We start from the raw sequence: 11728 nt of genomic DNA on the forward strand, positions 1-11728 counted from the left end.
TACCCTCATCATCAATATCACTATATCATTGTCATCCGTCATCTTCTTCTAGCCTTACCATCACTATCAATGTCCTCCAACTTCTTCTGCCTTCATTACCGTTATCACCATGCTCATCATCATATTATCGTCCGACAACTTCTTCTACCTTCATCATCCTCATCCTCATCTTTTCTAGTCCAATCATCATCATGCCCATCAATATCCTTATCCTCATCTTCCAGTCCAATCATCATCATGCTCATGCATATCCTCATCTGTCATCTTCTTCAAGCTCCATCCTCATCATCATCACCATCATCATCATCCGTCATGCTCTTCCATCATTACCATCATCATCATCTGTCATCTTCTTCCATCATTACCATCATTATCATCCGTCATCTTCTTCCATCATTATCATCAAACCATCATCATCATCAAACCATCACTGTCGTCATCCTCTTCCAAGTTCGTCATAATCATCACCATCAAATCATCAAACCATCGTTATCATCATCCTCTTCCAAGTCCATCATCATCATCATCATCAAATCATCATTGTTGTCATCTCCTTTCAGCTCCATCATCATCATCATCTTCAACTTCTTACAGTCAAATCCACAGACCAACCACACTCCAGACTCGCATCTCCACCGCCTCTTCCAAGTCCATCATCATCATCATCATCATCATCAAATCATCATTGTTGTCATCTCCTTTCAGCTCCATCATCATCATCATCTTCAACTTCTTACAGGCAAATCCACGGACCAACCACACTCCAGACTCGCATCTCCACCACCTCCGACAAACAAAAGAAAACAAAACAAAACAAAAACAAGAGAAAAGAAAGAAAGAGGGGCTCTTCTTCGGCCAAGGCGGAGACGGGCAAGCAATGTCACTAACAGGCCTACAACCGGATGGGGGGAAAAACAGCGAGGCTGCATTTAAAACAAGGAATTGAGAGAAGAAGAAGAAGAAGAAGAAGAAGAAGACAAAGACGGGTGGGGGCTAGCATTGGTTGGGGGAGAAGGAGACGAGGGAATTGGCGAGATCAAAGGAGACCCGCGTGCCCTGCTGCTGGACATTGCCGATGATGGAGAGACCGGAGGAAGTCGGGGCGAAGGCGAGGCAGAAGGTGCCCATGTTGTCCACAGGAATCAGGTAATTCTTAGCAGGCAGCCTAAGGGACTTCCCTCCGGGGAAGTGCAAGGCTATGGCGGGCACCGCCACCGAATTGGTCAGCGCGAGGTTGTAGCAGGTGTCGAACAGCGCCACTCCCATGGCCGGCAACAGGTTCATCGTCCCGGCCCGGAATGCGTTTCGCAACGCCTCGTAGGCCTGCGTGTGCAGCCTCGTGACAGCGGTGCCCGAGTCTACGATGACGCCGCCGCCACCCGCCTCGTCCATGGCGAAGGACGCCGAGGGGACAGACAGCATCCGTCCCCCCACGCTGATCCCCGCCAGGCCGAGGTAGTAGAACGTGCCCTGCCGCCGGTTACGGAGCAGCGGCGCGGCGACGGCGGCGGCGGCGAAGGGGGAATTCCCGAATTCCAGCGTCGACGATGCCGCCGAGTCGCGGTCCACCAGGCAGTAGGAGAAGGACGAGGCCGCGAGCTGCGAGGGGAAGGACAGCGCGCCACCGCCGAGCCCGAGCAGCCCGGCGGCACCGACGAAGAGCCCCTCGTTATCGTGCCCGCACCCGAATGCCACCCGCGGCACAGCGGCCCCACCCAAGGTCACCATCTCCGTCACCAGTTCACCCACCGTGTACGACCCATCCCCGTAGGAGACTTGGTAGAGGCAGGACCCGTTGTGGCACGCCGAGACCTCCAATTCCCGGCACTGCCGCGCCGAGCAGCCGACCGGCTCGAAGCTCGCCGACCCGGCCGGGTCGAACACCGGGTCGGACTGCTCGTAGCAGTCCGCGCAAGGCTGGCACTGCGCCCAGGTGACGTCACTCCCCGTGTCGATCACCATGTACTGGGACTTAGCCGGGGTTCCGATCCCGATCCGGGAGAAGTACTCCCCGCTGCCCTGGCTCGTCCCCGAGACCACCTCCCCGCTCAGCCCTTGCACCGATTTCACCGATTCGACCGATCCGACCGCCATCGGCTTCAGATCCGACCGAGTTACTCCTCGGACCGCGAGATCGAGCCGCGATTGAATCGATCGGACGCGCTTCTCGTCCCGATCCAGCCGATCTAGGGTTAGGGATTTGTAGTCCTTGTGAGAGGACGGGATGACGGATTGCCGAGGATGAACTCGCACAGCCATGGCGGCTCCGCCGTCGTCCGCCGCCTCCGCCAGCAGCGCCGCCGCCCTCTCCTTGAAATCCGCCGCGATCGCCGCCGTCGCCTTCCGCAGCTCGCCGACGACGTCTAGAATCTCCGTCGTCGTCGTCGTCGTCGTCCCGGAGACGGAAGCCATCGCCATTAACAGGATGACGAGCTTCGCCGCCGTCGCCATTATCGCCGCCTCGTGGAAGTTTGAACTGGGGTGGCCGTGGAAAAGGGGGGGGTATTTATACCAGGACGAAGGGTAGAGTCGTGTCACCGGTTACCGCCGGCCGTGAAAATAAAGTAATCCCTTAACCTAATCCCGCGGCGGGCAGTAATCCGGGATACGGACACCGCCTTACGGTCACTGCAGACTGAAGACGGTTGGTTCCTCGAGCGGGGAGTTACCGCGGTTAAGCTACTCCGCCGGTGAGCGGATCGCTTTTCGTGGGGCCCAGGTATTTAGTATCCTCGAGTGGTGTGCGTTTTTGTCGTTTAGGGATGACGTCAGCCGCCACGTGCTGATTCAGGTTTTTTGATCGGACGGTTGGTATTGGTTCCCTGAGTTTGGGAATCGCGTTGTCTCCGGATCTGGAGGAATGACATTGGTTGGGAATATACGAACTAATTCTTTGGGTAAAATAATGCTAAGTCGTTGTTCATGTATTGAAATAACGAATAATCTTTTGGGTAAAATAATGCTAAGTCGTTGTTCATATATTGACTTAACGAAACCATAGAAAAAATATATTGACTTAACGAACTAATCTTTTGGGTAAAACAATGCTAAGTCGTTGTTCATATATTGACTTAACGAACTAATCTTTTGGGTAAAATAATGCTAAGTCGTTGTTCATATATTGACTCTACGAACTAATCATTTGGGTATAATAATGCTAAGTTGTTGTTCATATATTGACTCTACCTACAATTGATATATGAACTGTTTATGAGTCCATATCTTGACTCTACCTACAACTGATAGTCTTACAATGGCAATTGATAGACTACATTGGACAGTCGTCCTTGGTGGCGACGGCGACCATCTTGGATGGGGACGAGGACCATCAAGACAGAGAGGAGGAGCAAGATCATCATCTTCGAAGGGGATACAGCAATCGTGGATGGGGTCGACAATAGTTGTAGACTGAGACGACCACCAACATAGACATAGAATAGAATTATCCTAGACGGAGATAATGACTTCTATGATGATAGTTGTCGTTGTGGATGAAGACTGACGTGGATAAGGACAACAGACGTCGACACCGGAAAGTAGTCCTTGGTGGGGATGACGACCATCGTGGATGGGAACGAGGACCATCATGACAGATAGAAGCAAGATCATCGTCTTCGAAGAGGATACAACAATCGTAAATGGGGTCAACAACAGTCATCGTAGAACAGAATTACCCTAGACATGAACCATGACCATCGTGGAAGGGGATGATTGTCCTAGGTAGTGACAACATATATCTCCGACTAGTATATTGTGGAGGGGAAACCAAGAAGATAATTATTGTGGAGGGGGACAAGGACCGTCATTAATTGTGATAAATGAGAAATTGGGGTTAATCTACATCATTTAGGACTTCTGATTTACAAACCAATATTTTTAAATTTTCCTAACCAGCAAAGCATGAGTAAGGGGCAAATTCATACAGAGTGGGTCTTGAATAAAATATATAAAAATATAGCTTAGGAAAATAAATCATAAATGTCTCATTTTATCCTTTAATGGTAATAATGTTAGTGAAAATCTAAAAATATGTGGTAAAAAAGAAGTATAAAAACATAATTTTATTGATCTAATTTGATGTTATCAAGGAGTCAGAAACTATCCACCCTAATCAGGATCTGATAAAAAAGTTGTGTTGTGGGGCACAGTCCACTTGACCTTGAACCTTGTCATCCTTGTCATAACACTATTGTTGGGATGTACATTTGTCATACATTTAATTTTTTTGATTTCTAAATTAGACAATTTGGTTGATAGTATTCAGATATCTAAACCATTACTGTTATTCTAGTCGTTTTATATTATATTGGGCCATGAATAATTCTGCCCAAGAGACACTTGTACATACTGAGGGAAGAGGAGTAAGCAACTCCCCATCCTAATCAGCAGCCTAGATGACTAATAGGAAATTAAATAAATATTACCTATTAAAACATGACAGATACCCTGTATACTTGTTAAGAGAACAAGAGGTCAGAATTAAATCTAAGTTCAGATACAGGCATGATCAAAGATAGAGGGCTAGGATTAAACCATACATAGGAAATAAATCAACGGTTAGGATTTAACTTTATCAAGCCATAATAATCTGCTATAACATCTGTGATTAAAATGTATTATTTGCACTTTTATATCATACTATAAGTAAGAACAAATTTATGCGGCAATACAATGATACAGATCACCTTGTTCTGGTGTCTTTTTCTCTCCCCTCTCTCTTTTTATCTCTCTTTCTTCTCATCTCCTTCTTGTTCTTAATATTGTTCTCTAAAACCCAAGATCTTTTCTGAATGTGTCCCTCGTACCCTAATAGAGAAGTCAAGCTGTTCTTGAATTTCTTCTTCTCAAAATGTATTCCCTCCCCCCTCTTGTTGTGTGAACCAAATTATCCTCTAACACTATTTCAGAACGGATTGTGCTAAGTGGGGAACGCCACACTCCTCTTCTAGCTTGGTACATTGTTAGAGCCTCCTTTTGATAGCATTTCTCCTCGACAACATTTCTCTACCATGCATTCATATTTGCTGAAAAATACCAAGTGAGTCGTCATTGGAACCAATACCAGGTCATTCTGGAAATCAATCCACAATCGTCTATCAAAGGCTTATGTATCCCAAACATTCATTAACTGGGTACGATTCCAGAATTCTATATGGCTTCTATCATAATTTCTGCCACTATTTCAAGTGTAGTCGTTCTCCAGGAGCTCTGATCATTCTACTAGTGTTATTTGAGCCTACGGATCATTCTTCTTCTACTTTGATCAGTTTACTACTACCATCCACCAATACATATCTTTTCTTTATTTTTTTGGGTATATACTTTTGAATATGTGATCCGGTGCTACATGAGAGTTATATCTTATTCCCTCTTCTTATTATTCAAAAGTGGTTCAGCATTTTTATGATTTTCACTGTTATTTATTGATCTAGTTCGTATGTACTAGTCATCATCTCTATTTATTGATAGCTAAAGAAGAGGTACCTTTAAGAGGTATATGGGGAACTACCCATATACTCAACTATAAAAAACTCACTCCCCAAAGGGAATTTATTCACTAACCATAATCAATGTCAATGGATAAAATAGGAGATTCTAATGGGATGATTATGAGGTGATGCGAGGGTGATAATAACTATTTAATAAGGTTGCTATGAATAACAATATGACGAATAGGTAAGAGGATGTTGATAGATCAGATGGAAAATGAGAGAGTGACATAGATGAAGACAAAGTGATGATGGAAGTACAAGATGCATAAGAAGATTGGAGGATGAAATGGGTAAATGGATGTGGACGGATGTGGCAAAAAAGAATGATGGAAGAAGAAATAATAATGATCTAACTAATTAATGTGATCAAAGAATGGATTGGTGGTTGTGAGATGGATAAGAGGATGATAGACTAGATGATTCAGGGTTCTTATATGAGATAAAGGCGACCAGATCGAGATGACTTATGGTTGTTGTAGGGTGAGGGGATGGAACATGGTGATGAGAATGATATGATGAAAATAAGGATGTAGATCTAACTAAAGAGATGTGGAGATAAACCAATGCAAGGCAACAGACTAACTATAGATCTCTAAGTTCTGTCGGGATGAAGTCTTTTTCCTTATGCAGATCAGCCTCTCCTCCTCTTTGTCGATCTTCCCCAAGCACTCAAGACGCCAAGAACAATCTTGATGGACCTTCAAAATTTCACTTTCTTTCCATATGACTCTCTTGGAGGAAATGACCTTAAAGTTAGTTTTAATAAAAATCTGAGGCTCTATTTGTAGATCTAACCATATGGATGCAAAAAGGGGGAAAAATAAAGCTCCACTCAAACTTTCTGTCCTAAGATCTTGGATCACCATATATCATGATTTGAACTTGGATCATTCTCAGCCCTCCAATTTTCTCTCTCCTCTTATTTTGGAACTCCAAACAATTCACAGACCCATTAAATAATTACAAAAAATAGATACTAATTCATAAAAATTTTAGAAATACATATACTTTGAATTTAAAAATGATATATTTTTTATTATAATGCCAAAAAATTCAGGAAAAATTATATTCTGCCTCAAAAAATTATGTTCTTTCAGAATTTGATGTCATAAAACCATTCAAATGCATAAAAATTAATAAAATTAAAAGTATCATTCTAAAAATAAATTTAATCATTTTTGGCTTGATACACTGATAATTGCAAATAATATGCTAATTTTCATAGTAATTTCATGCATTTTATGTGTTTATTCTTGTTGGAATTATCATAAATCCATGTTATTTGAGTTTAAAATGATTTATTTCACTTTTATTATGAATTTCCATCTTTTATGTATTTTATGGTATTGTGACATAATTTCTTGACATTAATTTCATGAATAAAATACTTTTACAAGTAATAAAATATCTATTTATAAATATTAAAAGGGGGGTTTTATATTTTTAACAGGATATTCTGATTTATTATGGATTTTTTAGTATTTTTATGGAATTTTTGGAAGTAAATTCATAAATAAAAATTATGATTTATAAAATATATATTTTTCATTTATTTAAAAATTTTAATAAGTTTATTGAATTTTTCTGCTCCTAGAAGTTTGTGCCAGGTTGGCAATCCGCTATATAATTCAGAGGAGAGAGAAATTTGTTGGATAGAGAAATCGTATGATATCTAATGATACAGAATGAGTTTCGGGCTGAATTGTGATGGTAGTTCCAATTTCCCCCCTCTATCCATCCACCATTTTGGATCTATAAATAGAACCCCTCATTATTGTAAAAAGGGACCCCTCGGATTTATTTCTAATATTGATTAGCAGAGTGTTCTGCTCATTCAAAATTTCATTTGGGTGTGTTCTTGTACTCGATAAGTGAATGATTGAAAGAACGATGTTCAAAATAAGATACAGTGAATACCCCAATTTCCTGGTATCTTCTGTGGTCATTAGAAAGCTGAGAACAAGAATTTGGGGTTATCTCTAATCGCTGAGTGATCATTTAAGTAAAATCACCACTCAGACCATTGGGTGCATGACAACGAGGTTAGTGTGATCTTCGTCTTTTTCTAAGTCACATCTTTGTCCTTTTTCCAAGGATATCATCACCGGTAACCTACGTTTCCACTCTCAACTCTGCCACTCATCGGTGCGTATCCACCTCCTCCATCACACCAGCAATAGTAAAATCGTCATCACTCATCCCCACTGTTTGCTCGTTGATGCATATCTGCTGTCATCTCCATTCCAATCACCAAGGTATCTCTTTCATTTGCTCTACTCCACTCACGTCCATCTCCATCAACTGTCACCTGGGACTTCCAAAGTGTCGGCAAAGGTTAGCATTAATTAGTATTTTCTATCATAAAGTCATATTAAAATTCTATAAAATAAGAATAAATTAGATTCATATTTTTTGACCTTCCTATAAACAGTTTTTCACTATGTTTCTTCTGTTAAATTAGATTTGTTTCCTAAAAAAGTATAAAATACGAAAAAAATAGAAATCAAAGATAAAATTCACTTATTCAATACTTGCTCTCTGTGGATTCGACCCTTACTCACTCTGTGCTGGTAAGGAATTTATAAAGATTGTTGTATAGACCAGAAACCTTAAACGGCATATTTAACCCTAATTTTTGGTTCATCATACATTCACATATAATTTTATACAAATACACATTTAAATATGGTCATATTAACCTAATAAAAATGGTAGTATTAATGGGGTTGATAACACGCAAATAACTGAGTTATTTCTGTGACATTTACATCATTTATACATTAAAATAACTAAAATGTGTGTTATCTAGATTTAAATGATAAAAAATTGGTATTTCTAAGGTCTTTTTGGACATCATATTCTTCAGGAAATTAATTTTCTAATTCATAATATATATTTTATGAAATTTTGGACCTTATATTCATGGATATTGGAATTTTCTAAGTGTTTCTCTTCATGGAATCTTTATGTTCTTATAGATCCACGCATTTAGACCCCGATTACTACTACGACAATGGATAATCAGAGAAGAGTTCTCGGATGAATTCTGGAACACAGCAATAGTAATACATATGACTAATTAGGGTTTAATAATTGACCGTAGCCAAAGTCATCCTAGGAGCATCAAGTGGAAGAGGGACTATATGGACACAGTAACCAATAATAGACAAATTCCATGAGTGAGTTAATACACATTCATTTGCATCTTCTAGAGCATGAGTTGTAACTTAGCAACCCACGAGGCGAAGACTCGGCCTATCGATTGGGTTAAATCAATCCGTTATTAATTAATCTATATGATGATAAAGTTAATTAATTTGGATGTTGGAATAATAATTAAGGTTTGAGGGGCTTATGAAAAATATCCACTAAGTATAAATTGGGGAAGGCCATGAATGAAATTCACCCATGCCATAGTTGTCAAGTGCTCTTCCCCTTCTTCTCCCTTCTCCCAATAACTCCTTTCCATTTCCTACTTAATCGGGATAGTGTAAGCAGGATGATAGAGCATGAATGAGGCTTGTCAAGGTGAAGGAAGATATTTGATGTGTTAGTGGTCATATAAATATGTCTAGAACATACACATTTCAATAACTCAACATGGATATGAGAAATCATGGATACAATTTGTGTCTTGGTGATTCGATTCATCATTTGTAGATGAAATTTTTAATTTTATCAATATTTCGGTGTAGGATTTGCATTTGTTTCATTCGGATCAAGGCCTTAGAACCTAACACTAATGTCTTTGAACTATTTCACTGTGATGTTTGGGAACCAACTCCCTTTTATGACTTGCTTGGCTTTCTCCATTTCTTAATCATTAAAAATGATTTTTGGTTACTTTACATGGATTCATCTGGTGAAGCATAAAACTGATCAACCCACTCTTAGCCATGAATTCATGGCTAGGTATGGAAATATACTCAACATTGATTAAGAAGTTTTGGATATATAATGACTTAGGGTCTAGGAATTATGTACTTACATTTTTTAGGTCCAAATAATTATACATGAATCCTCCTTCCCAACAATATGGTGTTTCCAATTGCAAAGTGGGGAACATTTTAGAAAAGACCAGGTCATTGTGCATTTACCTCCCCACCAAATAAATACATAAGCTCATGTCACCCTTCAATGTGTATATATTGCTTATTCTAACACTCAAAAAGGGATATGAATGGTATCATCCTCCAAAATATCTTATAATCTCTTAGGATAGTTCATTTAATGAGTAAAATTCTATTATCCAAGTACATCCTCCAACACTAAGGCTCCCTCTCCATACCCCATGCCTTCTTTGTTGGCCTCACAAACCTCACCCTCTCTACCTTCTCACCACCCTAAAAAGCCAATCCTACCTTCCAACCCACTTTGGTTGAGGGACTAGAGAGTACCACCCCTAGGCAGCATGAGTTAGGTCTCCTTTCCCATATCCTTGAAAGTCCAATGTTGTTAATGATGTAAACAATAGGGGGATGAATGAGTGTTGTGATCATTATTTATATTTCTTGAATTTTTTTAACAGATTCATGTACTTATCTTGCTGCTAAATCTCACAATACACATATTTTTGTCCTAGTTTGGGGGCCCAAATGTCCCATGCATCCGTTTGGAAGTATGTTTGCCTTGGCTCCTTTTAAAGTTCGACATGGAAATCATGATATGTACACCCCTTACTAGGGTTGTAACACTACCTAGGTACAAGATGTAAACAATGCTCCCACGATGATCCCTACCACTCACCATTGTCCTATATCACTATCCATTTTTTTCTTGACCTCCACCCCAACTCCCTCGAGCTTACCTCTTTTCCCAAAACTCGCATCATTCCAGATTTGTTGTACCTCCATGATGTGTGCATCTTCACTCAGGAAAAGTCTATTATAATCCTTAAAAACTTTTGATCCGCATGGACCCTCCAGCTCGCAAAGAGTCACCAAATGATAGAGTAATGTATCTAACTTGTAAAAATTCATTATTCATACGAATTATAATAGAGAGAAGTAAATATGTAAACAACATAGTTAATTCATAACACCTTATACTTGTAATGGATTCAGACTTGGGATGCCTTTGACTTTGGGTTGACTTTGAAAAAATATTTTACTTTGACCGTGTTTGGCCTTTGACCATGTATGTCCTCTAACTTGTATAGATTCCTTGACTTTATTGACTTTGACAACATTGACTAAGACCAAGTTGACTAAGGCAAGTTGACTATGGCCAGGTTGACCTTGGCCGGTTTAACTAATATTTCCCTCGAATATTGTGAAAAGTGTAGTTGAAATCATTACAGAAGCCAATAATTAGGCAGAAAGTATTCAGTAATAAGAATAAGATTAATCACGAATAAAAGATGAAGGTATTAGTCAAACTCAGATCGTTAAAACTATGTTCAAATAACTCTATTTATGAAAGCATAATGATGAGTTCAACGTTATCACGTTAGAGGACTAGATAATGTAACATATCTAACCAGATAGTTAAATGCTCAAAGTGTATATACATAACACAACATATATAATTAGATATTGAGATGGACAAATCCCTGGCCCTCGGTATAAGAGGAGATTGACTCAAGGAAGACGATGCAGAAAAATCCCTGGCTAGGGTAGTGAGGATATAGGAGAAGGTATTCTCCAATGATCCCCGTTACGCATCAGTACTAATCGAATGACAGAATAGGGTTTGATGATAAACCATACCCTAAGTCATTTGAGAGTCTCGCACAGATGATGGATTATACATATACGGTAGCTGATGACGATAAAGGTTCCATGAGAGAGTTCAAGACTACTCGGTATTTTCAAGAGCACAAGGTGTAGCTTGGCACCCCACGGGCTGGAAACTTAACCTATCGATTGGGTTAAATCGATCTTTATTTAATTAATCTATATGTTGATATAGTTAATTAATAAGGTTGGTCAGTAAATGTTATTGGGCCACTAAAGTTATTAACTAGAATGATACATGGGCCTAGAGGGTCACATGCACAAGGTCATAAGGGCATTGGTAAATATATTTAACTTTGTAGGGTTTTTGAGAAAAACCTTAAGTGAAATATAAAGAGGGAAAGGGGTCTCATTTTAAGCACCCATGGAAGTCTGATTTGAGAGCCCCTCCCTTCATTCTCTACATCAACCAAGGAGAGAGTCTCCAAGAAGAGTTGAAGATGAAGAGGTGGAGATCCAAGCGCCGAGTGATCGCGTGGATACTTCTAGAGGACGGGCGCG

At 40.1% G+C, this 11728-nt stretch overlaps 1 protein-coding gene across 1 annotated transcript; it reads right to left on the reverse strand.

Moving 5' to 3' along the window:
• Positions 1-830: 830 nt before the first annotated feature.
• Positions 831-2465, reverse strand: LOC144703078 (Eukaryotic aspartyl protease family protein). The gene has a single exon (XM_078575160.1). The coding sequence runs from the start codon at positions 2449-2451 to the stop codon at positions 994-996; it is 1458 nt and encodes a 485-aa protein (XP_078431286.1). The 5' UTR covers positions 2452-2465; the 3' UTR covers positions 831-993.
• Positions 2466-11728: the final 9263 nt, after the last annotated feature.

Source organism: Wolffia australiana, chromosome 5 (genome assembly GCF_029677425.1).
Source record: "Wolffia australiana isolate 7733 chromosome 5, ASM2967742v1".
Lineage (NCBI taxonomy): Eukaryota > Viridiplantae > Streptophyta > Magnoliopsida > Alismatales > Araceae > Wolffia > Wolffia australiana.

What these genes read in the sequence shown, in the direction of transcription:
- LOC144703078 (XM_078575160.1), bottom strand. Translation starts at nt 2,451, where the DNA reads ATGGCGACGGCGGCGAAGCTCGTCATCCTGTTAATGGCGATGGCTTCC.